Raw genomic sequence first — 25,844 nt, forward strand, 5'->3', positions numbered from 1 at the left:
CTAGGAATGTCACAGCTCTTAAATCATTAAAAAAAAAATGATCTAGCAGATGTGTCCTCCTCATGATATATCCTCATGAGTGTGGAATGGTACTTTTCTTCTCCTGCCCTTTAACATTTAACGAGCAAGATCCACTGCAATATTACAATTAGACCTCCCGATCACGAAACCCTAAACCCTAAGCTCTCCTTCCTCCTCCGCTCCTCATTCCACTAATCCAAAACATCTTCTTCCTCCTCTTCTGATTTGGAGTAATCCACAGCAGTGGTCGCCTCTCGCGAGTTCGTCCATCTTCTTCCTTCCCTGCCGTCTGTCGCAGACCTAGGGCTTGGAGCAGGGGACCTTGTCGCGCCAACTTATTGAAACGACGGTCAGCATCTTGTTTCTAACTCTCCTTCAGCTTCAAATTATTTGGATTCCTCAATCTCTTCGTTGTTGCAATTTTGTGTTTGAGGGAAGTGATGTGTCGAAGGAGATGTTTGTCCGAGATCAGATCTGATCTGAATCAAGTATACTTTCTTTTTATTTATATTTTTGGTAGTGTTTGATGTGTGGTATTGCCTGATTTAGGGTCTGGAAGTTGTTCGGGGATTGCTTGACATATAGTAGTCGAGATCTGACTTGTAGGCACGAAGACCAAGAATTTTGAGGTAATTTTGGCCTAGATTGTGTTTGAGGAAGGCTTTTATCCACTTGTTTCTATGAATCATGGTATATATGCCCATACATTTCTATTCGGGCTGAAATTTGGTTGCGTTTCATCCTGTTTTTATAACCGGTGTTTCAAGTCAATAAATCTTATAATTGCTGAGATTCTATATTTGATACGATTGTTTGGTTGCTTGTGGTTCTACATCTGTCAAACTTAATTGGTCAGTGTTGGTGTATAGATACATGAGTTGTTAGAATTGTTGCTGGTTGCAAGGTAGGTTCTTATTGTTATGTTTCAAATCATGATATTTTTGTGTGTTGTAATCTATTGCCGACTTGCACAATAATGTTAGATTTTTTGGTGCTGCTTCGTCTACTGGTTATTATAATCATTTAGATGATTTTGAAAAGTGTTTATGTTATCATCATTATCAAACCATGTTTGCCCAACAATTCAACACTTTATACAAGGTTATAAGTATCACTAGAATTTTAGAAAATCTTTACATCCTCCATAAATTAAAAGTGCTTAATAGGTTAAAATTTGTTTTTCATTTTATTAGAGAGAAGTGCAATATAATGAGACCATACCTCTTTTGTTAGTTCTAATAGTTAGTCATAACATTTGCTGTCAAAATTGTTAAGAGGACTTAGAGTTTTTATAATATATTCAAATCAATTTGAGGCCAAGTCCTAATTTTACTCACTTGTAAATATGTGCAAGGAGATTACCTAGGGCTTCAAGTGGAAAATAATTCTCTTATAATTTTGACAATTTTATAACAAAATTAGGTGCCAAGAAAACTTAGTATACTTTTTTTTTTCATTTTATCTAACCACCTTTTCTCCTGCTAATATTTCATCAAAAAAAACATTTGTTTATTTGTCATCACCATGCCTCTTAGCTACTCTTTATTATTAGGATTTTCAAAAAATGAATTCATTTATCCATTAATTTTTTAGATGTCCTAATCAGGAACATGTTTCTCTTGTTTAAGTTTGAAGAATCTAAGATTAGTTATGTAAAATATTCAAGAGATCATGATGTTTTAAATTTGATTGTATATAGTACATAGGTATAGGAGACTTTTATAGGTAGAGGATTCTCTTTTCATGTGACCTATATATTAGTATAGGAGCCAGGAAAAAAAAATATATTGAGCATATTATTAATTATGGCACATTATTAATTATCTCGTGCTATCACATTCATCAATGTCTATCCAATTTCTTTGTTCTATCGCTTAGTCATCGTATTGTGCATCTGACAAAAGGCACAAATATGCATTTGAAAACAACGATGTATAATAGAGAAGCAGATCAATTTATTGATACCGTCACGGACAAATTTTTTAATAATATTTATCTATCACTATCCTGTGGCCGGTAAACGGGATTAATATTAACAAAATAAATTATTTTCGATAAATAGTCACACCAACAAATCAACAGATCGCGATTTAATGGTAATTTGTCAGTTTTTCTTTATAAATACCGATGAACGACCATTGTGTTTCAATTTGAGTTTCTTGGTATCTTTTCATTCTGATATCTCTCTTGACAAGCAGCGACGTTGCATTTTGCTTTTTGCTAACGAAGGTTTTATTCATTCCTTACTAATTCTTTTGAATAATTTGTATCTATATTATTTGATTTTGAATACAATGTATTTAAATATCTTCCTGTTCTACGCATATATTTCTTGTCCTCCAGGTTTTTGTTCATTTGTTTTATTTTCATTTTATGACTTCATTGATTTTTTTCACATATCCAATGGTAAACTAACGTAGTGACTTCAACAAAATCTATTCTCATAAACTTTTGCTATTAGTCTTTTTGTATAATCTTTAGATTTGCTATTAGTGTGTTTGTACTTTGAACATTGTTACTAAACATTAAATATTTAGCTTTGGTATTTAAACATAGCCTTCACTTTAGTTGATTTTTTACATGGATCTTAACTGAACAAAATATTCTAGGTTAACATAGTCGGCCAATTTATAAATATTTTTCCTTGCTATTTACTTTGAATCAGGACTTTTGAACTTAACTCAGTCTCTGAACTTGTTCTAACCGAACTTTGTACCTATTGACAGGCGATTTGCAGGGGTGCGATGGATACAACTGAGACCATTCAACACTGACACCCCCTCTTGTTCTCTTTTATGGTCCCTACTCCTCTCTATCTTGACTGTATTTTGTGTAACATCAGTTTTCGTTAATTAAAGTTTTTAATTACTGAAATTCCAGAATGGTATGCTGTTAAGAATGTCTATAGATGTACTGCTTGTTACATTTGTGTTTTCAAATTTCCTATTTAAGTCCTTTAAATGAATATTATTAGTGTCATGAACTTATTGCACAATTTAGCCTTACAAATTTAGATTTTGATTGTTATACTTAACGGTGACTTAGAACCTGAACTTTTGATTTCAATCTTTAGTATGAGGGTTCTGTCTCACTGTGAGCTGGACTTATTTTTCAAGTGTACTTAATTTTGAACTAGAGTTGGTTTTAAACAACGGAACATAATTTTAAATTGGACATTTTTTGAAATGGATCTAGTTTCTCAACTTAATTTAATTTGTCAATCTATACTCTGAACTGATCTTAATACATTGATCTTAATCTCTGTAGCCAATTGAACTTATACTCTGAATTTAATGTATTTTCTCTTTTGAAGTAACTTCAGTCTCTCGAGTTAGTCTCTAAACTCAATAATGTTTTGGAACTCTGTAGATTTAGTATGTAAACTTTACATAGGGTCTGAACAGATCTTGCTATATAAATTGATCTTTGTTTCTGTTGTATTCATTATCTGAATCTGATTTACATATGAACTTGACGTATCTGCGAACTGAGCATAGTTTTGAACTGGTTTTAGAGTTAAATTGTACTTAGTTTCATTCTTAAGATATTCTCTCAATTTATTCATGTCTTAGTCTCTTAATTCAAGTAAATCTCAGTATGTTGAACTAATTGATATATGATCTTAAATGCTTAACGTAGCTTTTGAAATCTCTTTAGGAGGCTTAATTTCTTGGTTATGTGAACTTGGAATGTCGAATGGAACTCTGAACTTGGTTATAATGTAGAACAAATTGTAGGACCGATGCGGCCGGGTAGAAGGGGGGGTTGAATAGCCCTGAAAAATCAAACACAACCCTTTCTCGTACGATTAAGCTAACACATAAAAAATAGATTAAACAGAAAATAAAGCATAAAAACGAGGCACCGAATTTGACTTGGTTACAACCGGGGAGGTTGTTAATCCAAGGATGAAGATCGCACTAAGAGCTCCTTCAGGCGGAGAAGCCTCGTTTACATCAGAAGAAGCTAATCTAAGCGGTGGAAGCACACAAGTGTTGTTTACAATTTACGAATCGATGAAGAGCTTATGGACCAAGGCTATATTTATAGCCTTGGTTGGCGCCTGGAAGGTTCCTGGGAGGGGATAAAGTTTTATCCCCAACGTTCGGATCACGTAAATCGCGATCTTGGTCAAAATCGGGTTCCGGGCCCCGGAGCAAAAAGTCAACTGCGGTTGACTTTTGTCGGGACCACTTCTCCGTTAAGTCCCCGTCTCGGTCCGGGTCTCTGCCTCGATCCGCTGATTGGGTGATCTCGACATCCGAATAGGGTTCACCCGAACACATCTTCCGGTCTTCTCGAGCGTGCTTCCTCCCGGCTTCTCAGCACTGCGCGTGTCCTTCTCGTCCACCAGACTCATCCGCAAACTTGTCCTCGATCGCACCCGTCAGCCTTCGGCTAGCGTCTCTTGCTCCCGAGCGATCTTCCGCTCGACTTGGAACCATCGCGCACTTTCTTCTCGTCCACCGGTTCCGCAGCGCCTCGTCCCTCGGACGCACCGCGTGCCGTCCTTCTCGCTAGCTGCGTCTTCCGCTCGAGTACCTGTGCTCCTAAGCTCCTGCACACTTAGACACAAGGTTAGAAAACAACAGAACCTAACTTAACTTGTTGATCACACCAAAACCAACCTTGGGGTTCCAACAATCTCCCCCTTTTTGGTGTGATCAACCCAAGTTAAGCTAGGGTTAACTAGACAAAAAATAAATTAACTAAATTTACAATTTAGTGCACAAAGATAAAAAAAAAAAAAAAAAAATAGTTTTAGGCTACCTCCCCCTAGACTTATACTTATCCTTCTCCCCCTTTGATAAAAAAAAAAATGGGGTTCCAAAAAAAATCTAAGGGTTAAAGACTTAGAAAATTTGAAAAGCTACCTTAAAAAAAATTTCTAAGTCAAAAGATTCTAAGTTAGAAAAAGAATTTTGCAATCAATAAAACTTAATTAAATATTTTGAAAAATATTTTTGAATCAATAAAAGCAGAAAAAACTCTAAGTAAAATTTTAACTTAGGAAAAAATAATTTTTGAAAATTTTTCTAAACACTCTAAGTAAAAATTATTTTTGAAGATAGAATTTTAAAAAAAATTAATTATTTAAAAAAATTTATGTCAAAATTTTGAAACATGTTTGAATAACTTTTTAAAGCATTAAATAATTCTAGTATTAATGCTTTATTAATTAAACATTTATTTCAATATTTGGCTTCCAGGCAGTGACGAGGCACTAGGCCTTCTTGGTTATTGGAGCAACAACCACTTTCTAGTCAAAGCCCATAAAGAAATTTTTGTTTAATTTTCTCACTTAAAGCGCTAACTTTGATTTTAAAATTTACACTAAGCAAGATTTAGGAACCCAATAAAGGTTCAACCTACTAGATTAACTAAAAATTTCTTAGGGACATATTTTCTAGAGATATTTTTAATTTGTCCCTGGTGATATCTATAATACCAATTCAAATTATTGAACCGTCTAAAATTGGTTTTAGATGAGCAAGCAGAGTTTTTCAAGTTTTCTACTTGAATTTTTAAATTTTGAATTTCTAATTTTAATTTTTCATTTTCTAAATTTGATTTATCTAGCATTTCTAACGGACAAGATGTAGCTAATATTGCTTTTAAATCTTTATTTTCATTTTCTAATTTGCAGCAATCTTTTGTTAAAATTTTAATGAATTTAAACATTTTATCAGGAGGAAGAGATCGTACCTCACTTATGTTGGTGCAATATCCCTCAGGTCAAGGTTGACCTGGGTAACCAAGCTGAGTCTTGGTTTGGGTTTAGATGTTTGACAATAAGATATTGATTGAAGAAGAGTCAAGTAGGTCAAGGTTGACTGGATACTTGACTGGGAAGTCCTAACTGGGATGTTAGGCAAAATGAAAGACCTAGTGAGTGAAGCTAGGCAGTATGAAAGTCCTGGTGAGTGAAGCCAGGCAGAAGAGAAGTCCTGGTGAGTGAAGCCAGGCAGAAGGAAGTCCTAGTGAGTGAAGCTAGGCAGATGGAAATCCTGGTGAGTGAAGCCAGGTGAAAGTCCTAGTGAGTGAAGCTAGGCAGATGGAAAACCCTAGTGAGTGAAGCTAGGTGAAAGCCCTGGTGAGTGAACCAGGCAAGGAAAATCCGGATGGATCAAGGATGATCGGACATCTGGTGGGAAGTCCAAGTAGGTCAAAGGATTGATGGATACTTGACATGAAGAAAAGTCCAAGTAGGTCGAAAGGACTCGACACTACTTGAGAAAAGTCAGTGGGTCAAAGAGACGGGACACTTGGTAAGGGAGTCCTAGCAGTCAGGAGTGACTAGATGCTAGGCGACATACCAACAGTCGAGGTTGACCGGATGTTGGTTTGGGAGGTTCGGGACTTGGTTTTCGACAAAATCAAACGTTCGGATCGATCGATGGATCGATCCGATAGTTAACAGAGAGCCTCCGGATCGATCCGTGGATCGATCAGAGGTCCCAATCGATCGATGGATCGATTGGGGGCCCTCAGCGATAGCGGGATCGATCCGTGGATCGATCCAGCGCTTTCGAATCAGAAGCTCGGATCGATCCGTGGATCGATCCAAAGCCTCCCGATCGATTGGGAACATTCGAATCGATCGGGATCCGACCGCTGACATCGTTTATAGCTGCGGTAGAGCTTCACCGATTCACTCCAGAATACTCGCCAGCTCCTCCACAGCGCTCTCAAAGATCAGGTCGCCAGTTCTTGAAGGATCTTGGAAGCTTTCCAAGTCAAGAGGCGGATCAAAGGCAAGAAGAGAAGCTAGGGTTAGGGTTTTCTGTACTCATTGTAAGCTTTGCGCTTGTATTTTGTTTCCCTTTCCTTTCTTCTCGTACTGAGAGTCTTGTAGGGCTTCTCCGCCCTCGGTAGTTACCGAAAAGGAGTGTTTTCATAGTGGAGGGTGCGTGCGTGGTGTGGATCCTTGGACTAGTCACCTCTTGTGAGGTGGATACCAAGTAAACCAACCGTGTTAGCGTTGTTGTATTTGTTTCTGTATTTTCCGCTGCATATTCTTGAAGAAACAAGCAACACCGAGCAACGAGCGAACGCGACGAGCTATTCACCCCTCTAGCTACTTTTGGTCCTAACAACTTACCTTGTCGATCTCGTTGTCGGTTTCTCCCCCTGAACTGCTGCTCTCTTCGGATGTGGCTCCCCCTTCATCGATGCTTTCGATGCTCATTTCGGAAGAGCTTGACTCGCAGTCGTCGTCTTGATGACTCGCCATTAACGCGAGCCCGGAGAACTCCTCGACTTCCGATTCCGACGACGTATCGTCCCACGTCGCTTTTAGGGCCTTGCGCTTTTGGATAGGCTTCTTACCCTTGTCCTTCCCTTTGTTCTTCAGTTTAGGGCAATTGTCCTTGACGTGCCCTTCTTCATCGCAATGGTAGCAGCGGATGGTTCTTTTCTTTCTTCCCTGCGGATGGTTAGATTTCCTAGATTTACAAATATTTTTAAATCGTCTTACCATCATTACCATTTCCTCGTCGTCGAGAGAAGATTCTGACTCAGGTTCGTCTCTCGAAGCTTTAAGAGCGACATTATTCTTGGGCTCCTTCGGACCTGCACATCTTGACTCATGCACTTCAAAAGTTGAAAAGAATTCGTCTAATGAAATTTTTCTAGATCTTTTGAAATGTAAAAGGCATCTACTAGTGATGCCCATTTGAGTTTCTAGGAAAGGAATTTAGGCATACCTTAGCGAATCTCTTGCTTACCTCTTCTCCGAGATTCGTAAGTCTAGTGATGAGTTCCGAATCCTCGAGTGTAGATGTGCAATAATCGGAGGTTTGTAAGCTGGTTACGAAGTAAATCCCGTCTTGCAAGTTTGGCTTCGGATGTTCCTTCGTGTAACTCCGTGAATTTCTCCCAAAGCTCCTTTCACGAGTTGTAGGTACCGACTCGATTGACTTCTTGTGTTGGAATTACACTTAGCAGATGGAATTCTGCTTTCTTGTTTGCCACGTGGTCAGCCTGCTCCTTCTTTGACCATTGATTTCTTGCTTTGCCCTCTGGTGCTTCATAGCCAAATTCCATTGTTAGTAATAAATCATAATCTGTTTCAAGAAATACCTCCATTCGATTTTTCCAGCTAGCGAAGTCCCCTTCGAATTTTGGTGCGTGGATGTTGGATCCGGCCATCTTGTTGCTTCGTTCGGCGGTTAGTCCTCCTGAAGCGCCTCGGCTCTGATACCACTTGTAGGACCGATGCGGCCGGCTAGAAGAGGGGTTGAATAGACCTGAAAAATAAAACGCAACCCTTTCTCGTACGATTAAGCTAACACATAAAAAGTAGATTAAATAGAAAATAAAGCATAAAACCGAGGCACCGAATTTGACTTGGTTACAACCGGGGAGGTTGTTAATCCAAGGATGAAGATCGCACTAAGAGCTCCTTCAGGCGGAGAAGCCTCGTTTACAGCAGTGTAAGCACAGAAAGACAGAAGCTAATCTAAACAGTGGAAGCACACAAGTGTTGTTTACAATTTCTGAACTGATGAAGAGCTTCTGGACCAAGGCTATATTTATAGCCTTGGTCGGGGCGCCTGGAAGGGTTCCGGGCGCCCTGGGGGGGATAAAGTTTTATCCCCCAACGTTCAGATCACGTAAATCGTGATCTTGGTCAAAATCAGGGTCCGGGCGCCCCGGAGCAAAAAGTCAACTGCGGTTGACTTTTTGTCCGGGACCACTTCTCCGTTAAGTCCCCGTCTCGGTCTGGGTCTTCTGCTCCGGATCCGCTTGATTGGGTGATCTCTGACATCCGGAATAGGGTTCACCCGAACCCATCTTCCGGTCTTCTCGAGCGTGCTTCCCTCCGGCTTCTCGTCCCTCGGAATTGCCGCGTGTCCCTTCTCGTCCACCAGCGTACTCATCCGCAAACTTCGTCCCTCGATCGCACCCCGTGCCGACCTTCGCGCTAGCTGCGTCTCTTGCTCCCTGAGCAATCTTCCGCTCCGGCTTTCGTACCTCGGAACCATCGCGCGCACATCCTTCTCGTCCGCCGATGTACTCTTCCGCAGCGCCTCGTCCCTCGGACGCACCGCGTGCCGTCCTTCTCGCTAGCTGCGTCTTCCGCTCGAGTACCTGTGCTCCTAAGCTCCTGCACACTTAGACACAAGGTTAGAAAACAACAAAACCTAACTTAACTTGTTGATCACACCAAAACCAACCTTAGGGTTCCAACACAAATAACATAATTTCTGAATGCAATCTTAAAACAAAGGACTCAATATTTGAACTTAGTGTCTCAACTTAGTTTAGGAGTCTTGATTTCTTAACTTAGAGCTTGCTCTATGAACTCAAAACATATATCCTGGAATTGAATTTGGTTAATGATATGAATCTAGAACGTATAATTCAGTCTTATAACTCTTAGAATTTATGATTATAATTCAGAGATTAAGGGGTTTCAGGGGCAAACTTAGAATCTAATTTCTTAACTTTAAATTTTGTGTAGTATTTATGACATAATCTATGGACCTACAACTCTGAACATAAAACTTAAAATATATGACCTTTTTTTATTGTGTGAATTAACTTTACGGGATGTTTAAATCAAAAACTTAAACTCCAATCCTAAACTCAGCTTAATTTTAAGATTTAGGAATTAAACTTGGACATGATGATATTCCGATAGAGGTATGGAAGTGCTTAGGAAAATAAGGTATTATTGAATGACTTACAAAATTATTTAACATGATATTGAAAATGAAAAAAATACCAAATCAATAGAGGATAAGTACTCTAGTTCCCTTATATAAGAACAAGGGAGACATACAAAATTGTGCAAACTATAGGGGTATTAAACTAATGAGTCATACTATGAAACTTTGGGAAAAAGTAATAGAAAAAAGATTAAGGAAGGAGACCACAATGATAGAAAATCAATTTAGGTTCATGTTTGGAAGGTCAACAATAGAAGTTATACATCTCCTTAGACAATTAATTGAAAAATATCGGGAGCAAAAACAAGATCTGCACATGGTATTACTTAGAAAAAGCTTATGATAGAGTTCCAAGACAAATTATATGGAGAATTTTAGAAAAGAGAGGTGTTAGCGTAACATATATTTAACTAATTAAGGATATGTATAAAGATGTAACGACCAGAGTAAAGACTTCAGGCGGAGTAACTGAAGCATTTTTAATAAAGATAGGGTTACATCAAGGATCAGCTCTAAGTTCCTATCTTTTTACATTAATTATGGACGAACTCACTGCACACAGATGATATTATTTTGGTAGATGAAACATATGAAGGAGTAAATACTAAACTAGAATCTTGGAGGGAAACACTGGAAGGGAAAGATTTTAAGCTTAGTAGATTAAAGACAGAATATATGGAATTTAAGTTTAGCAATATTAGAAGTAATGAAACAATTGTTAAGATAGGAGAGGACGAGTTGCCCGGAACCGAGAGATTTAAATATTTAGAATTATTTTTGCAAAATGATGGAGGGATTGAGAGAGATGTCTTACATAGAATACAAATGGATGAAGTGGAGGGGAGCATCGAGTGTTTTATGTGACCGTAAAGTACCTCTTAAACTTAAAGGTAAGTTCTATAAAACCGCAGTTAGACTTGCAATGTTATATGGAGTTGAATGTTGGGCTATGACTCGAGCACATGAGCAGAAGATGAGAGTTGCAGAGATGAGGATGTTAAGGTGGATGTGTGGACATACGAGGATAGACAAAATAAGAAATGAGAGCATTAGAGAGAAAGTCGGAGTTGCATCTATTGAGGAAAAACTCCGAGAGACACGTTTAAGATGGTACGGACATGTACTTAGACGACCAGTAAATGTTCCAGTTAGACAATGTGAAACTATGATAAACATACATATCAAACGAGGAAGAGGAAGACCAAAAAGACTTGGATAGCAATAATAAAATAAGATAAAATTTATTTAAAGATAGATGATGATATAATAGGAGATAGAGTTCAATGGCGTAAAAGGATTCATACAGCCGACTCCACCTAGTGGGAAAAGACTTGGTTGTTGTTGTTGTTGTAGGAATTAAACTTGGAATTTTGAACCTAAAATATTGATTTTAGTGTGAATTAACTTTATGATATAATCTATAGACTTCAAACTCTAAACATTATACATAAAATTTAATACGTTAAGTAAGTACTTAATATTTTAATTTTGTACTTAATCAGCTTAAGGATATAAAGGTTCAATCATAACTTGTCTCTGAACTCAGTTCTAAATTTAGAATATATAACTTAGTTTTTGAACTGAGTCTAAGAATTTGGTTAAGAAACTAGGTTCGGAGACAAAGTCTAAGTAAAGAGATTAAATTAAATTCTGATGAATATGTTCAAAACTTTAATTTTGTTCAAGTCAATAAAATCCCTTCAAAAACTAAGGGGGTGTTTGGTTGATGGGTTTGGGAATGAGGGAATGAAATGATAGTAAAAGATAGTGTTTGGATTGTGGGTTTGGGAATGACATTTTGGGAATGATTACTAGATTTATGGGAATCAACCAAACCCATATAACTTGATGGGTTTCATTTCCATTCCTATTCTCATTCCACCCTACTATCAAACCCATACCCATAGTCATTCCCATCATTTAACCAAACGCCCCCTAAGTTTACTCAGTTCAGAGAAAAAGCTAGCAATGTTAGGGAAAACAAGACACTCCTGTAATAGTAGCTTATGTGAGATAAAAAAAAAACAAAGAGAAAAAGAATCAACTCATTAAAAACAAATATGAATGATTATTATGAATAAAAAAAAAGAGAAAAAAGAATCAACTCATCGAAGGCAAAAATATAAATTATTCATTCAAAATACAACTTTAAATCGAGTTTTCTATTGGTCTCTAGATGTTTAAGAAATAGTTAATAAAAAATCTGCCACTTCTCTTATCCTTTCACTTAAGGGTAGGGATGAAGTTTCGTAGATATTTGAGAAATAATCGATAGAAAATTGTCATTGTTCTCTTATCTTTTCACTTAAGGGCAGAGATGAAGTTGCATCAGATTAGTAATATTTAAATATTTGAGAAATATCGTAGAGTATAGGGTAGATACTTCTGTTGAACATGCTGAACAGGTCGAGAGGGGGCTGCTTGGGATGATGTTCTGAAGTTTCAACCGGCCAAGATCCTCTTTGTTCTTGTCGAGCTCGTAAAGCCTCCTCCATATTGATATACTCCTCAGTCCTTGCAAGAAGCATTTCATAATCCGTTGGAGGTTCCTTTAATAGAGAATGGAAAAAAATCCCCTTCTCTGAGTCCTTGGATGAAGGCGCCCATCAGAATTTTCGATACTACCGAAGGTATTTCCAATGCAGCACGGGTGAACCGTTAGATGTACTTACGCAGAGTTTCTTGAGACTTCTATTTTAGATTGAATAAGCTGAGCGGGGTGGGTGTGTACCTCTTGAAACTAAAAAAGTAGCGGAGAAATAGTATTGTGAATTCATCAAAAGAAGACACAGATCCAGGTCGCAGCGTATTGAACCATCGCAGAGCCGGCCCTACTAAGGTGGTGAGAAAGTGACGACACTTGATTCCTTCTGTATACTAATATAAAGGGCTATATTCTTAAACCGACACAAATGATCTTCAAGATCAGAAGATCCATTATATTCATGAATATGTGGCAGTTCAAACTGTTTAAGTAATTCTTCCTTTAAAATATCTTCAGAAAAAGGGATCTGCCGAGCAGCCATCCGGACGAAGGTCTAGCCAGTTCATCAATCAGTGGTGGAATCCTCCAATTGTTGCTCCATCACTATCTTCCTTTTTGGAGATAAATAGAGTACTGGTCTAGCCAGTTCACCCGCATCGTGCCACGTCACTAAACAATTAGTTTCAACCAGTGGACTATAAATAGAGTCCTGGTCTTCTCCATTTAATACAACACTTTCTGTACTTCGAATTATATTTCTGTTTTCAAGTTCTGTGCTTCCAACGCTTGTAAGAGACTTCTTCGCCTATGATGAAAGGAGAATTTAATTAGTACTTTCAACATCTTGGATTAACAACTTTCCTGGTTGTAACCAAGTAAAAATCGGTAGCCTCTTTTAATTTATGCATTTTAGTTTATTTTAGTAAAGCTTTTGTCTTAATCAAGTTGTAAGTTTCGAGAAAGGTATTTGTTATTTTATTGTGCAGGGTAATTCACCCTCCCCCCCTCTTATCAACCGCAAGGGACCTACAGATATCATATTAAAAATATAATAATATTTATATAAACAAATAGTGTATTAAAATTATATATAGATAATTAAAAAAGATTAATTTATATATTTAAGGATATTATTGTCTTTTAACTAAAAATTAAGTTGTGAAGCAATTATTCATCAAACATTCCAACTTTATTTTGTGTTAGCTTTTGACTTCTATTTCTAAACACTCATACTTTAACTTCTCACTAACTTCAAAATAATTTTTATAAGAATCGCTTTTAAATAAACAAAGCTCTCCCAATTACTCTCTTACACTCTGTTTGGATGGGGTGAGCGAAGGTTCATTAACGGAAGGGGAAGAGAGGAGAAGGGAGGAAAAGGGAGGGGAAGTAAAGTATTTATATTCTTTTTATTTTGGAGGGAGGGAATGATCATTAAAGTAACATGTGTTACCATGTTTGGGAGGAATGAGAAGGTAATGAAGGTTAAATATATAAAGTTATAAAATTACCCTCACTTTTGTTAAAGACTTATACGTTCAAGAGCCTAGTGCATCGTGCATACATTTATTAGTTAAGACTTGCGCGTTCAAGCAATTATAGCTTATTTGTTAAAGTTGAGTGTTTTTAGTCACGACACAAATAATACCTAAAACAATATTTTTTGAAATTAATATAATAAACAGAGATAAAATTAGAGTATAAATTTTTTTAGTTCCCTTTACCCTTCCTTACATCTCAAATCAGGATGTAAGAAATTCTTTTATAGGTAAAGAAGATAAAGTTTACTCTTTTTTACATTTCTTTTCCGTAGCTCACTTCCTATCGAATAGAGTTTCAAATTTTCTTTCTTTTTTAATCTTTCTCTCACATCCTCCTAAATAATGTGTTAGAATCATTGGATTGGCTCATTCCATGGGCTTGAACGAACCAACCCGAGCGGATTACAGATCTGTCAGTGGTGGGCTCAGATTGGCCTTGGATTGAAAAAGAATTCAATAAAAAATTTAAAATTAATCCATTAATCAAATAATCAAACAGAAGAGAAATTGTAAAGTCTCCTCTACTCTCTCGACCGGGTGAGATGGTTTCGAAATCCGAACCGATCAAATGAAACAAAAGCCCTTCTCTTCTTAGGTCTCTCTCGTAAAACCCTATCCCTACCCCATTCGTTGCCTCGCCGACGCCGTCGCCGCCTCCCTCAGACACTCACCTTCCTAGCTCTATCTGATAATCTAAATCGCCTGCAGAGAAACACTTCTGATAGATCGGCAGTTCGGCAGTGACAGTCCGGCAATCGCTGATATCCAAGCTCGAATCCCCACCAGTCCGGCATCGGCAATCCCTGGTCTCCATTCTCAAAGCTCCTGTTTGAGGTGAGCTTTTTTTTTTTGCTTCCTTTCCTTCTTTTTCCCTTCCTCTTTCTACGTTTGTGGTTTGCGCTACCTTTTGCCTTGTTTACTTGTTGAGTTTGACCAATTGACGTTTTTTGGTTGAGATCCAGAGTTCTGTTGGTTGCATTTTTTGTATTTTGATTCTAAAACAGAAACTGTGAGTTCTGTTGTAATGTTGTTGCCATTTTTTACATTTAATTTTGAAGCTGAAATTGTAATGTTCTAGTTCACGGAGCTAATTTCTGTTTCTGCTTTGTTATGTACTCTTTTTTTTTGTCTTTTCAATCTGTAATTGAAAGCGAGTGTTGGAAATTTTCTTATCTTTTTCTTCTTATATGTGAATTATATGTTTTAATGATTCAGCATTTTTGAAGCTAGCAATCGTAGTTATACTTTCCATAGGTAACCTTAATGAGATTATTCTGATCTAATTTAGTTTTCTTTTCTAGTTCAAGTGGCATATCTCCTAATAATTTGTTTAGATGCCATTCATGATCTCCTAAAATCCTACAAAAAGAAAGACAGTGATGGAGCAGCGATCGGAGGATTCCACCGCTGGTTGACGAACTGGCTAGACCTTCGGAGGATGGCTGCTCGGCAGATCCCTTTTTCTGAAGATATTTTAAAGGAAGAATTACCTAAATAGTTTGAACTGCCACATATTCCTGAATATAATGGATCTTCTGATCTTGAAGATCATTTGTGTCGGTTTAAGAATGTAGCCCTGTTATAACAGTATACAGAAGGGATCAAGTGCCGTCTCTTTCTCACCACCTTAGTGGGGCCAGCTCTGCGATGGTTCAATACGCTGCGACCCGGATCTGTGTCTTCTTTTGATGAATTCACAACACTATTTCTCCGCTACTTTTTTAGTTCCAAGAGGTACACACCCACCCCGCTCAGCTTATTCAATCTAAAACAGAAGTCTCAAGAAACTCTGCACAAGTACATCCAACGGTTCACCTGTGCTGCATTGGAAATAACTTCGGGAGTACCGGAAATTTTGATGGGCGCCTTCGTCCAAGGACTCAGAGAAGGGGATTTTTTCCATTCTCTATTAGAGGAACCTCCAACGGATTATGAAATGCTTCTTGCAAGGGCTGAGGAGTATATCAATCTGGAGGAGGCTTTACGAGCTTGACAAGAACAAAGAGGATCTTGGCCGGTTGATGCTTCAGAACATCATCTCGAGTAGCCCCCTCCTCGACCTGTTCAGCATGTTCAACAGATGTAACCGCCTTATACTCTACGATATTCTAAAGAAAGGGCTATGCAAATTTGTGATGAGCATCAATTCTTGAGAAGACCTAGAGGCTTTGAACAGGGGCTTCAAAGATGACCCTCCCCCGCTTTATGTGATTTTCATCAGTAATATGGGCATACCACACATAACTGTCGAGGATTAGAACGGGAGAGTGGGTCATTGAGACCTATCCTCATATGAGAAATATATTGACCGACCCTGCTGCTTATCAACACACACCACCTCCACGCTATCCTCCCAGACAAGGTTATCCAAGTCCTCCCCATCCGGCCCCGCCTCCTCAGAATCATCCAGTAGCACCTCAGCAAGAAAGGGCGCTAATACCGAATCGTAACTTTTTGAGCTTTAAGTGGCCTTTATTTGACTTCATTTATTATGATTTATGATTTTATTTAGGATTTTGTGTCTCGATGTGTTGTCCCTTACTCTATCGCTATTGCTGTAGCTTTATTAATGCTTTTATCAATAGTTGTTAAAATGATAAATATCATATGTATGAATCGGAATGTAAAAGAATCATTACGGGGTACATATCATACGTAAGAACCAGGATGTAAAAGAACATGACAATTTGATTTGATTGAATATCATTCATTATGAATCTTATTTTATATCCTTTTGGAAGAAAGAAATAAAGAAAGAGAACCATTTTATATGGTTTTGAAAAGAAAGAAAGAAACCTCATCCAAACTTGAATCAGTGCATGAGTGTGAAGGTGGAATTAATGGCCCATACTGATCAAGAAGTAGTGTCGGCGTGTCGCATTAAAATGCAAAGATATTATTAGTACTTAAGAGAACAGATATTATTATCACTGAAGCTTAGGAAAATAGTACACCTTATGCATTCTCAGCTCAAAGTAAGTATACAGAATATGAACACACTAATCCGTGTTGTTTTTTGTTTTTAAATTTCACTTGCTAACGGATAAGCTATAAAACTTGATTGTTTCGTTGTTCCTTTTTCTTATGAAATTTTATTTCAAACTGAAAAAAATGTGTTACGTGATTCTCACTGCATCATAGGTGACTCCAATCTTGTCAGAAGTAGTCAAAATGAAGCAGTTGGTGGTGATTGCCGCAGTTTGATGTTTTCTAAGTATAAGAAAAGAAGAATGTTATACAATGGGGATGTAGGCTCCTTGCTACCTACTTTGTACTCCTCAGACTATTTTACCAAGCCCTCAATTGACGAGTTGGCAGCACTAGAGACGATTGACTCAGGTTATTGTAGCCGAGTTCCTGATTTCACTATTGGAAGAGTGGGTTATGGTCAAATTAAATTCATAGGAAGCACTGATGTCAGATGGTTACATTTGGACCAGATTGTAAAATTTGACAGGAATTCAGTGGTGGTATATACTGATGAGGCTGACAAACCCCCAGTGGGTCAAGGCCTTAACAAAGCTGCTGAAGTAACTTTGACCCTGAAACTGAGATCATTAGATGCTCATTCTCCGGAATTAGATAGATTCGGTGATATACTAAGGAAACGTGCTGATAGACAAGGAGCCGTCTTTGTCTCATTTGATTTGTCAAGTGGCAATTGGACATTCCTAGTGCATCATTTCAGTAGATTTGGATTGGATGATGAAGAAGAAGAGGATATTGTCATGATTGACAACGATAGTGATTCAACCGCAGAGGTAAACGAATTTCCTGCACATTCTGCTGGGGCTGTGTTATCTCATTCACTTCCAGCTCATCTGGGTCTTGATCCTGTAAGAATGCAAGAATTGAGGGCATTGATGTTTTCTTCTGAGGAGTATGAAGATCTTAATGGATCATTCCAAAAGATTAATAGTTACAACAAGGAACAGTTAAAGGAGGATTCCCCAGTAATCAATGGCAAAATATTGGCTAATACAACAATATTACATGGTTCTTCCAGGAAGGGAAGGATTCAAATTAGTTCTTCACCCATTCGAAGACCCTCTCAAGCCCTACTGGAGTACAATCTAAATAACACTGACTTGAGCCCATCAAGGGACATTTTTCTGAGTGGTCATAGGAAGGGGTTGTCACTAACTAGGCTGACAAAGGTAGAGGGGTTTAGACTGGAGGAGAAGCACCAAACTCCTTTATCTGGAGGATACTCTAAGAATATAGTAGATGCTGCTTTGTTCATGGGTAGATCTTTTCGAGTTGGATGGGGACCGAATGGCATACTTGTTCATAGTGGTACTCCAGTAGACAGTCCAAGCTGTGGATTATCTTCTCAAGTAAATATACAAAAGGTTGCTATGGACAAAACTGTGAGAGATAAGAACAATAAAATCAATGAGGAGCTTGTTGATTTGCATTTTTCTTCTTTGATGAATCTCCACAAGTCGGTAGAACATGAAACTTCCCAATTGGTGCATGATTCTTTCAAATTAAAGCTTCTGCGAGTTGAATGCAGTCGTTTGACTCTTCCTGAAATTTGCCAGGCTTATATTGAGACTATTGAGAAGGCACATGAGATTTCTGAGTTATCTACATCTAACCGTGTGTTCTTGATGCACCAAGTATCTATTTGGGCATTGGTAAGAGTTCTATTTTCAGAGAGGGAAACAAATGAACAGTCAAATGATGATGATAGGGAAGGAATGATGCTTGATACGAAGGATGATTCTCTTGACATGGACGTTGAGGCAAAACCTTTCGCTCGGAGAGCAGAATTTTCTTTTTGGCTGCAAGAGAGTGTTTGCCATCGAATTCAGGATGATATAACCTACTTAAATGATTCTAGTGATTTGGAGCAGATACTTGTACTTTTAACTGGACGGCAGCTGGATGCAGCAGTTGAGCTTGCTGCTGCAAGAGGAGATGTCCGACTAGCTATTTTACTAAGTCAGGCTGGTGGGTCAATGGTCAGTCGTTCTGACATGGCACAACAGTTGGATATCTGGAGAATGAATGGCATGGATTTTAAGTTTATTGAGAATGATAGGTTAAAGTTGTATGAGTTGCTTGCAGGTAATATACAAGATGCATTCCAGGTTTCATCCATTGACTGGAAAAGGTTTCTAGGGTTGATAATGTGGTATCAACTTCCTCCTGATACCCCATTGTCTGTGGTATTTCATACTTATCAGCAGCTTCTCTGTGAAAAAAGAGCTCCTCATCCTGTCCCAGTTTACATTGATGAAGGACCTCTTGAAGAAGAAGAAGTGGACTGGAACATTGGTGATAATCATGACCTTGCATATTATGTTATGCTTCTTCATGCTAATGAAGACAAGAACTTCAACCAACTGAAAACCATGTTTAGTGCATTCTCTTCCACATATGATCCACTTGACTACCACATGATCTGGCACCAGCGTGCCATATTGGAAGCTATTGGTGCATTTAGTTCAAAAGATCTTAGTATACTTGACATGAGTTTTGTTGACCAGTTGCTATGTCTTGGGTTGTGCCATTGGGCAATTTATGTTGTTCTGCACATGCCTTACTGCGATGATGCACCATATATCCAGGCTAAGCTTATTAAACAGATTCTGTGTCAAAATTGTGAAATTTGGAGCTCTCAAGAGAATCAATATCAGTTTATTGAAGAACTTGGTATACCATCAGAATGGATGCATGAGGCTCTGGTATGGACTATCGTATTATTTGTGTCAATTTATTCATAGGTGTCTAAAGATTTTCCATCAACTGATTTGTCCCATTTTTTAGCCCGAACATCTTTGAATATCGCAGTAGTTTCCTAATGAGATTTCCCCTCTCATGTTCCTTGAAATTCTAGGCAATATACTTCGAGTATCAGGGAGATTTGCCAGAGGCCCTGGAACATTTTCTTAGATGCTCTAATTGGAAAAAAGCTCACTCAATCTTCATTACATCAGTGGCTCATCACTTATTCCTATCATGTAAGTATGAAAATGGCTGCATTCCTATCATACAGCAATGCTGCATTGTTATAACTATGATCCTGAAGTTTTTATGGGTTGCAGTATTACACAATCACAAGAAAACCATTTAAAAATGGGTTATAACTATGAAAATTTCACACAAATGTGCAACTGAGTCATGGAAAAGTAACTGAAAAACCTTGTAGATAGTTCACAAGTTGTTATCAAAGCTAAGAGAGTTGAGATTTCTTTGCTAAACGGCGCACAAGGATTGGCTTATGCTTGAAGACATAATTCTATTCCCCCCCCCCCCCTTTTCATGAATCTATTGTAGGCTAGATGTTGGACGAATCTGGCATACTTTATAGTTTATATTCCTTATGATGGTAAATATTTTGTAGTATTCTGAATACTGAATTCAAGTTACTGCTATGACATCCTGATAAATTTTTCACCAGAGTTCCTTGGAAATTGATGTTACAAATGTTGTGTTGATCCTATTATCATTCTGTTTACAAATGATTTTTTGAGGACATGTAGATCATATGCATAAGTTTGTTGGATGCTCCTCCATCTGACTTATCATTTCTGTTCATTTTCTTATTTACTAGTTATTTGCAATCATTCGATGTGTAAGTTTATTGTTGAATGTCCTGATGACCCCATGTTATTCACTTGAAAGAAAAAAAAAATTATAGCACATGCTTATTAGACATGCATATGTAGTTGAATTTTACCTTATTTTCAATAGACGTCTAATATTAAACTAGTTTTATTAGGTCTTCCCAGTTAAGGAACATTGTATGGTTAGACTAGATGACTAGATGATTTCTCTAGCTTACATTTAGGTCAATAAGTATACAAAGAATCAACAAAAAAAAAAGAGGAAAAATTCTTCCAGTAAAAGGCAGTGTAATGGATGAAATATAATATTTATATCATAGAGCTAAAGCTTTTTAGTTGGATAGTAATGTTTTTCCAAATTGACATGTACTTGGACATTAGTATTGTGGTAAGTGAAAAATAAATTTTTATATTTTTTTTATTACTCTCTTAGGGTTAAATTATATTCTATGCATGCAACTCATGTTAAATGCCTTCTTAATACTGACTGCACATGGATCTCACATATGCATTGGCATAGTGATGCCCTTTGGGTAAATGTACTAATAAACTGAAAATTTGTAAATATTTGGGCTAAACAATGAGAAAATCATACTTGTGCCAAGTATTTTGAGAACTCAAGCTTGTGCCATTTCATACCTATGCTCGATGAGTTTAGATATTTAACATGCAAATCACACTTATGATTTGAAGCAAGTGAAATATAATCAAACTCTGCATTTTTCAATGCTAGCTCTCAGTAGTATTTCTTGTTTTATGGTTCATTTTTTATCCTATTAAGACCAACTATTTTTTTTACCTTGTTAAATGTTCATGACAAATTAGATAACTTTCTGAAGATCAAATTTTGGCGGCGTTGATTTTTCTTAGATCATGACTATATAGCTTCAATTATCTAGAATTGGAATAATATGCCAACCATTGTAAATACATGCATCACAATCTAGAATAGGAGACATGCAAATATGCATCATGCTAAAGTTTACTTTCATATTGCAAGATGGTTACTAATGTTATGAAAAATGAATATTCTCAGCTCAAGATGAAGAGATTTGGAGAATCACAAGTTTCATGGAAGAACATAAGTCTGAAATTTCTGACTGGGACCTGGGTGCTGGAATTTTTTTTGACTTCTACATTCTAAGGAGTTCATTGAAAGAGGGGGACATCATGAGTGAAACGGTAAGGTTACCTGTGTTAAAATTTAGAATTCATTGATTATAGAAAATGAAAACCAACCACCATTATCTAAACTTCTGTACGCTGAAAAAAACACAACATTTGCTGCTTTCTTGTTGACAGTTTTTCTTCTGTAATATGCTTCCTTGAACTTCAATGCCCGGATACTCTATCTTCTTATGTAGTTATAGTTTCCATGCATTGTCTGCTCTTGTGGAGTCAGTGTTTATAATACCTGATTGGTGGACGAATTAATGGCCGCTTGGGTTCCTGGTTTTTCCAGTTGAACTGACCCTCTGACCATCTATTGACTGGACTGGTTTTGCTTCTGATTCCCTGGTTAACTAGTTGAACTTGCCAGTCTGGTCCTGTTTTGAAAGCACTACATGGAGTCTGTTGGACGTTTTCCTTTCCTTCTATATGCAACACAGTCCAGTATCCGATGATTGTTAATAGATGTAAGACACTCACAATTAAAATGGTAATTCGTGCACTATATGATTGGGCCACTACACTGCGATGTGTTGCTTGAAGACATACAGGTTCACATTCAGTCTATTTGTAAAAAGTCACTTAAAATTAATTCTAAAAGTATGTATATGCAAAATATTTAAGTTCTACAGTATAATATACCAAAGTGATTAGTATATGCAATCCTTGTAGAAGAAATTTTACATGAACCACAATATATTAAATCATGCAAATTTACCAAAGGTTTTGCCTACATTACATAACATATCAAATTAATAAATATAGTGATATGTGAACACGTGTATTGGTTCACATTCAGTGTGTTAGAAAGAGACTCTCCTTGACTCTTAGGCATACCTATGGATACCATCCCATGAGTCATAATTCCAAATTGACAATTACATAAGGTCATTAGAACTCTAAATTTGGAAGTGTGCACTAATATACTAGAAACATATTCATTTTCTGATTTCTAGTGATAACACTTTTTCTTCTATACAATATGAACATTTATGAAGGCGAGCTTTGGTGCAACGGTAAAGTTTTTGTCATATAACCTACAAGTCATGGGTTTGAGTCTCGGAAATAGCCTTTTGTAAAGCAGGGTAAGACTGCATACAATAGACTGTGTACAATAGATCGTTCCCCGGGACCCGTATTGGTAGGAACTTCGTGCATCGGACTGTCTATATTACGATATGAGAATTTATGAGAAGAAAAAGAGATACGAAATGAAAAGTTGTTGTCCTTCAATTAATTTTCTCCTTTGCCCATTTCTTTGTTTTTTTGCCCGTATCTAGTAAGAATCTCACCAATATAGTCCATCCATGCATCACAGTTTTTTTTTTTTTTCAATTATACCATTGAATATTCTAGCTTTGGTATAATAGTAAAGTTGCTGTGTGACCTACAGGTCACGGGTTTGAGTCTCGGAAATAGTTTCTTGTAAAGCAGGTAGTGTACAATAGACTTTTTCTTGGGACCTATATTGGCGGGAGCTTCGTGCACTGGGATGTCCCTATCATGATATGACAATTTATGAGAACAAAAAGAGATACAAAATGAAAAGTTGTTGTCCTTCTACAATGTTGCTGTGTAGTGTGGATGATATGAAGTTTACATTCTTGCATTTACTTGGTGGTTGTAGTCAATATTGATTATGTTTACATCTTTCTTGTCTTTTTCTAGGACCCTCTTGGAAAGAAAAATGATGAATGCAGAAGCTTTTTTACTCGTTTAAGTGAATCTCTATTGATTTGGGGAATCAGATTGCCTGCTGATGCAAGGTGAGTAATATGTCCTGCAAATTCCATCAATTTACAAAGCATTACAAAATCTCCAATATGCAAGACTGGTTGTTAGTCAGATGCCCCTGCCACTAGTCAGATAATGTTTGATAGATTCAAAAAGCATATGCTAGCAGTACTTGTCAACTCACGACATTAGACATAATATAGGAAAGTTCAAAAAATACCATAAAAAATGACTAACTAGTATTTATATTATAAAGCATATTAATCGACATCTAATTCTTCTTCCACATACAAAATTTTACGTAAAGCATTCAATTCAAAACACATGAAATATCGCAGCCAATATAGTATAAGTATATTTAATATCTAAAATGTTTATCTCGTAGTCATAATTGTGCAAATGTGCAAAATGAGCTCAACATGCATTTCCGTGGATTGATTCACAGGTTAACCTACGCAAAGATGTCAGAAGAACTGTGTAATCTACTGATGTCCGTTCCTGGTTTGAGCTCCACAGCGATGGTTCAGATGAGCTGCTTTGACACGATGCTCATTGCTCCTACTCCGGAAGATATGCGATCCAGTCATCTGCAGAGCGCGGTTTCAGTCTTCACTTATTTTCTATCAGAGATCTCAACATGAATTCTGTATCAGTGTCATCTTTTGCCTTTAAACGTCGTTGTCAGAAGATCCAGTTGTAACCGTGATGTGAGATGTCTGCTCGTGTAAATTCCTGAGTCTTTCTAGTATGCGATCTAGCTTGTAGTGAAAAGAATGGTGAATCGGTGAAACAGATTTGAGATCTATTGGGTCGAATCAGTTGGTCCAGCTGGATTTCAAAAATATTGTTTTGATTGACAATGTCGGTAAAAAAAAATACAACACTTTCATTCTTAATTTAATAAAAAATGAAATGGCGAGATAAATATTCACACTCAACCTATGTCAACGTGGGTTAGGATCTTCGTTGCCGTAAATATTACGTATAATTAGTCAAAAGGCATGCAAATGGCGATTCTGACGTGGACTAATTGGCGTCCGATGTTTCTTGCTAATTACGAATGAGGCGAAGGAATGTGGGCGCTTTTTGAAATCTAAAAAATTTAGGGGGCAAAGACATTTTGGTAACTGACATTTAAACCTTTAAGGGTAGGTTGATAATATTAAACAGGGGGAATCAAATGAAATAATTCCAAACTGAAAAGGCAAACTTAGTTAACCCTAACGAGAGAGAGAGATCGGCACCGCTTTGGATTCACCTCGTCCTTCGCCTTCCTCTTTCTTCGCTCTGTCTCCTCATCGCGGTCAGCGTCTCCGTCGCCTCTTCCTCCTCCGACTAACTCCAGATCCGAGACAGCTAGCATCACAATGAACTGGATCGCACGGAAGATCCATCTCTACAACGTCACCATAGGACTCTACATGCTCGATTGGTGGGAGCGATACCTCTTCAGTATCCTTCTCTTATTTTTTTCGATTACATTTTTGGTTTGTTCGGATGATTGCTCAAAAAGAAGCTCTTTGATTCATTAGCTTTGTGCAACCTTAAGGGGATTAGACATATTGATCCTTGTGTTGCTCTGGTTCGTCTTCTACAACGGTTCCAGATCTGCCACTGAATTCTACAACGGGTAAAATTTCTCCCTTTTCCTCATTTATTTGAAACATTGACTGGTAAGACGGAAAATGGGTGAATGTTTTATTTTACTTTTTCCTTTTTTCTGTCTTTGGAAACCGCTCGTTTTTACCATCTAAACGATATCACTGGGGATTTGTAATTGACATAGTTGAATGATAGATTAAATTTTATAGTTTTGGGTTAAGTTGTTTCCTTAGTTCTTGAAGGAATGGAATACAAGGATGGAATTCATACGGAGCAATTATTTATACATTTGGTTCGGTTCTTAGGAATGTGAAATATTTTGTCCAGTTCGTCTGACTTGCACAATCGAACATTCAAGTTGCATATTTTAGTGTTCCTTTGACGCTTTTACAGAAAAATAGTTTGACGGAGCAATATATTTTAGTTTATACAACAGAATACTAAATTCTACTTTCAGTCTTCCTGTTCTTTAAGGTTAAACGTAGCCAAAATTTAATAAATGGAGTCAGTCTGTAGTGATGCATTGTTCTGAGCACTTTAGACCGGCTACTATTAGGGAAGAGCATCAGTGTGAATTCCTTGGAGAGCAATGGCCTAGATCCATCTATTCCTCTCTCGATTTTGATTCTTAATTTGGTACGTGACAACATCTAGACCAGCTCTGATCACCACAAAGGTTGGCTAGTATAGCCCGCTCTTCCTGGCTCAGCCATTAAGGAGGCGGCCTGCCGATAGGTTAGCTGTTATCATACATCGAAGGATCCACTGAATTGTCAATTTTCTGTATCTTTACATCTATTGCTGATTTATACACTAGTACAAACAATTTCTGATCCATTTTTCTTGAGTGTTCCAGATACATTAAACCCAAAATGTTGGCCGGCCAAAGTTTTGCAGTGGAAGAGAACATCATTATGTAGAGGAGTTGGAATTATATGAGTTAAGATCATCATGTATGTTAAATTCCTTTAAAATGTCGTTATCGTTATGTTTGACAAAATTATCTTCTCAAGCGAAGGAACATTATTTACTGTCTTTTTCA

At 37.3% G+C, this 25,844-nt stretch overlaps 2 protein-coding genes across 8 annotated transcripts; both read left to right on the forward strand.

The window, feature by feature from the left end:
• The first annotated feature begins 98 nt into the window (after positions 1-98).
• On the forward strand, positions 99-24,138 carry LOC121998806 (nuclear pore complex protein NUP96-like). 7 transcript variants are annotated; one of them, XM_042553870.1, is made up of 10 exons: positions 99-370; positions 571-650; positions 2,748-2,819; positions 12,697-14,555; positions 15,023-16,167; positions 16,863-19,414; positions 19,567-19,690; positions 21,333-21,478; positions 23,135-23,232; positions 23,646-24,138. In XM_042553870.1, the coding sequence occupies exons 5-10, from the start codon at positions 16,014-16,016 to the stop codon at positions 23,839-23,841; spliced, it is 3,270 nt and encodes a 1,089-aa protein (XP_042409804.1). In that variant the 5' UTR covers positions 99-370; positions 571-650; positions 2,748-2,819; positions 12,697-14,555; positions 15,023-16,013; the 3' UTR covers positions 23,842-24,138. The 7 variants fall into 7 exon arrangements, with proteins under 7 accessions (XP_042409804.1, XP_042409807.1, XP_042409806.1 ...); XM_042553873.1 differs by having other exon boundaries at positions 14,430-14,555; XM_042553872.1 differs by lacking the exon at positions 12,697-14,555.
• Positions 24,139-24,370: 232 nt separating this feature from the next.
• LOC121994573 lies at positions 24,371-25,844 on the forward strand. The gene is made up of 3 exons (XM_042548563.1): positions 24,371-24,652; positions 24,758-24,830; positions 25,659-25,844. The coding sequence occupies exons 1-3, from the start codon at positions 24,568-24,570 to the stop codon at positions 25,720-25,722; spliced, it is 222 nt and encodes a 73-aa protein (XP_042404497.1). The 5' UTR covers positions 24,371-24,567; the 3' UTR covers positions 25,723-25,844.

This window comes from Zingiber officinale, chromosome 6A, assembly GCF_018446385.1.
Source record: "Zingiber officinale cultivar Zhangliang chromosome 6A, Zo_v1.1, whole genome shotgun sequence".
In the NCBI taxonomy this organism is placed as follows: Eukaryota; Viridiplantae; Streptophyta; class Magnoliopsida; order Zingiberales; family Zingiberaceae; genus Zingiber; species Zingiber officinale.

What these genes read in the sequence shown, in the direction of transcription:
- LOC121994573 (XM_042548563.1), top strand. Translation starts at nt 24,568, where the DNA reads ATGAACTGGATCGCACGGAAGATCCATCTCTACAACGTCACCATAGGA. An exon ending in GTGGGAGCGATACCTCTTCA is followed by an intron (nt 24,653 to 24,757) that starts GTATCCTTCTCT and finishes TAAGGGGATTAG; the next exon opens with ACATATTGATCCTTGTGTTG. An exon ending in GCCACTGAATTCTACAACGG is followed by an intron (nt 24,831 to 25,658) that starts GTAAAATTTCTC and finishes TGAGTGTTCCAG; the next exon opens with ATACATTAAACCCAAAATGT.
- LOC121998806 (XM_042553870.1), top strand. Translation starts at nt 16,014, where the DNA reads ATGAGAAATATATTGACCGACCCTGCTGCTTATCAACACACACCACCT. An exon ending in AATGGATGCATGAGGCTCTG is followed by an intron (nt 19,415 to 19,566) that starts GTATGGACTATC and finishes TTGAAATTCTAG; the next exon opens with GCAATATACTTCGAGTATCA. An exon ending in TCATCACTTATTCCTATCAT is followed by an intron (nt 19,691 to 21,332) that starts GTAAGTATGAAA and finishes GAATATTCTCAG; the next exon opens with CTCAAGATGAAGAGATTTGG.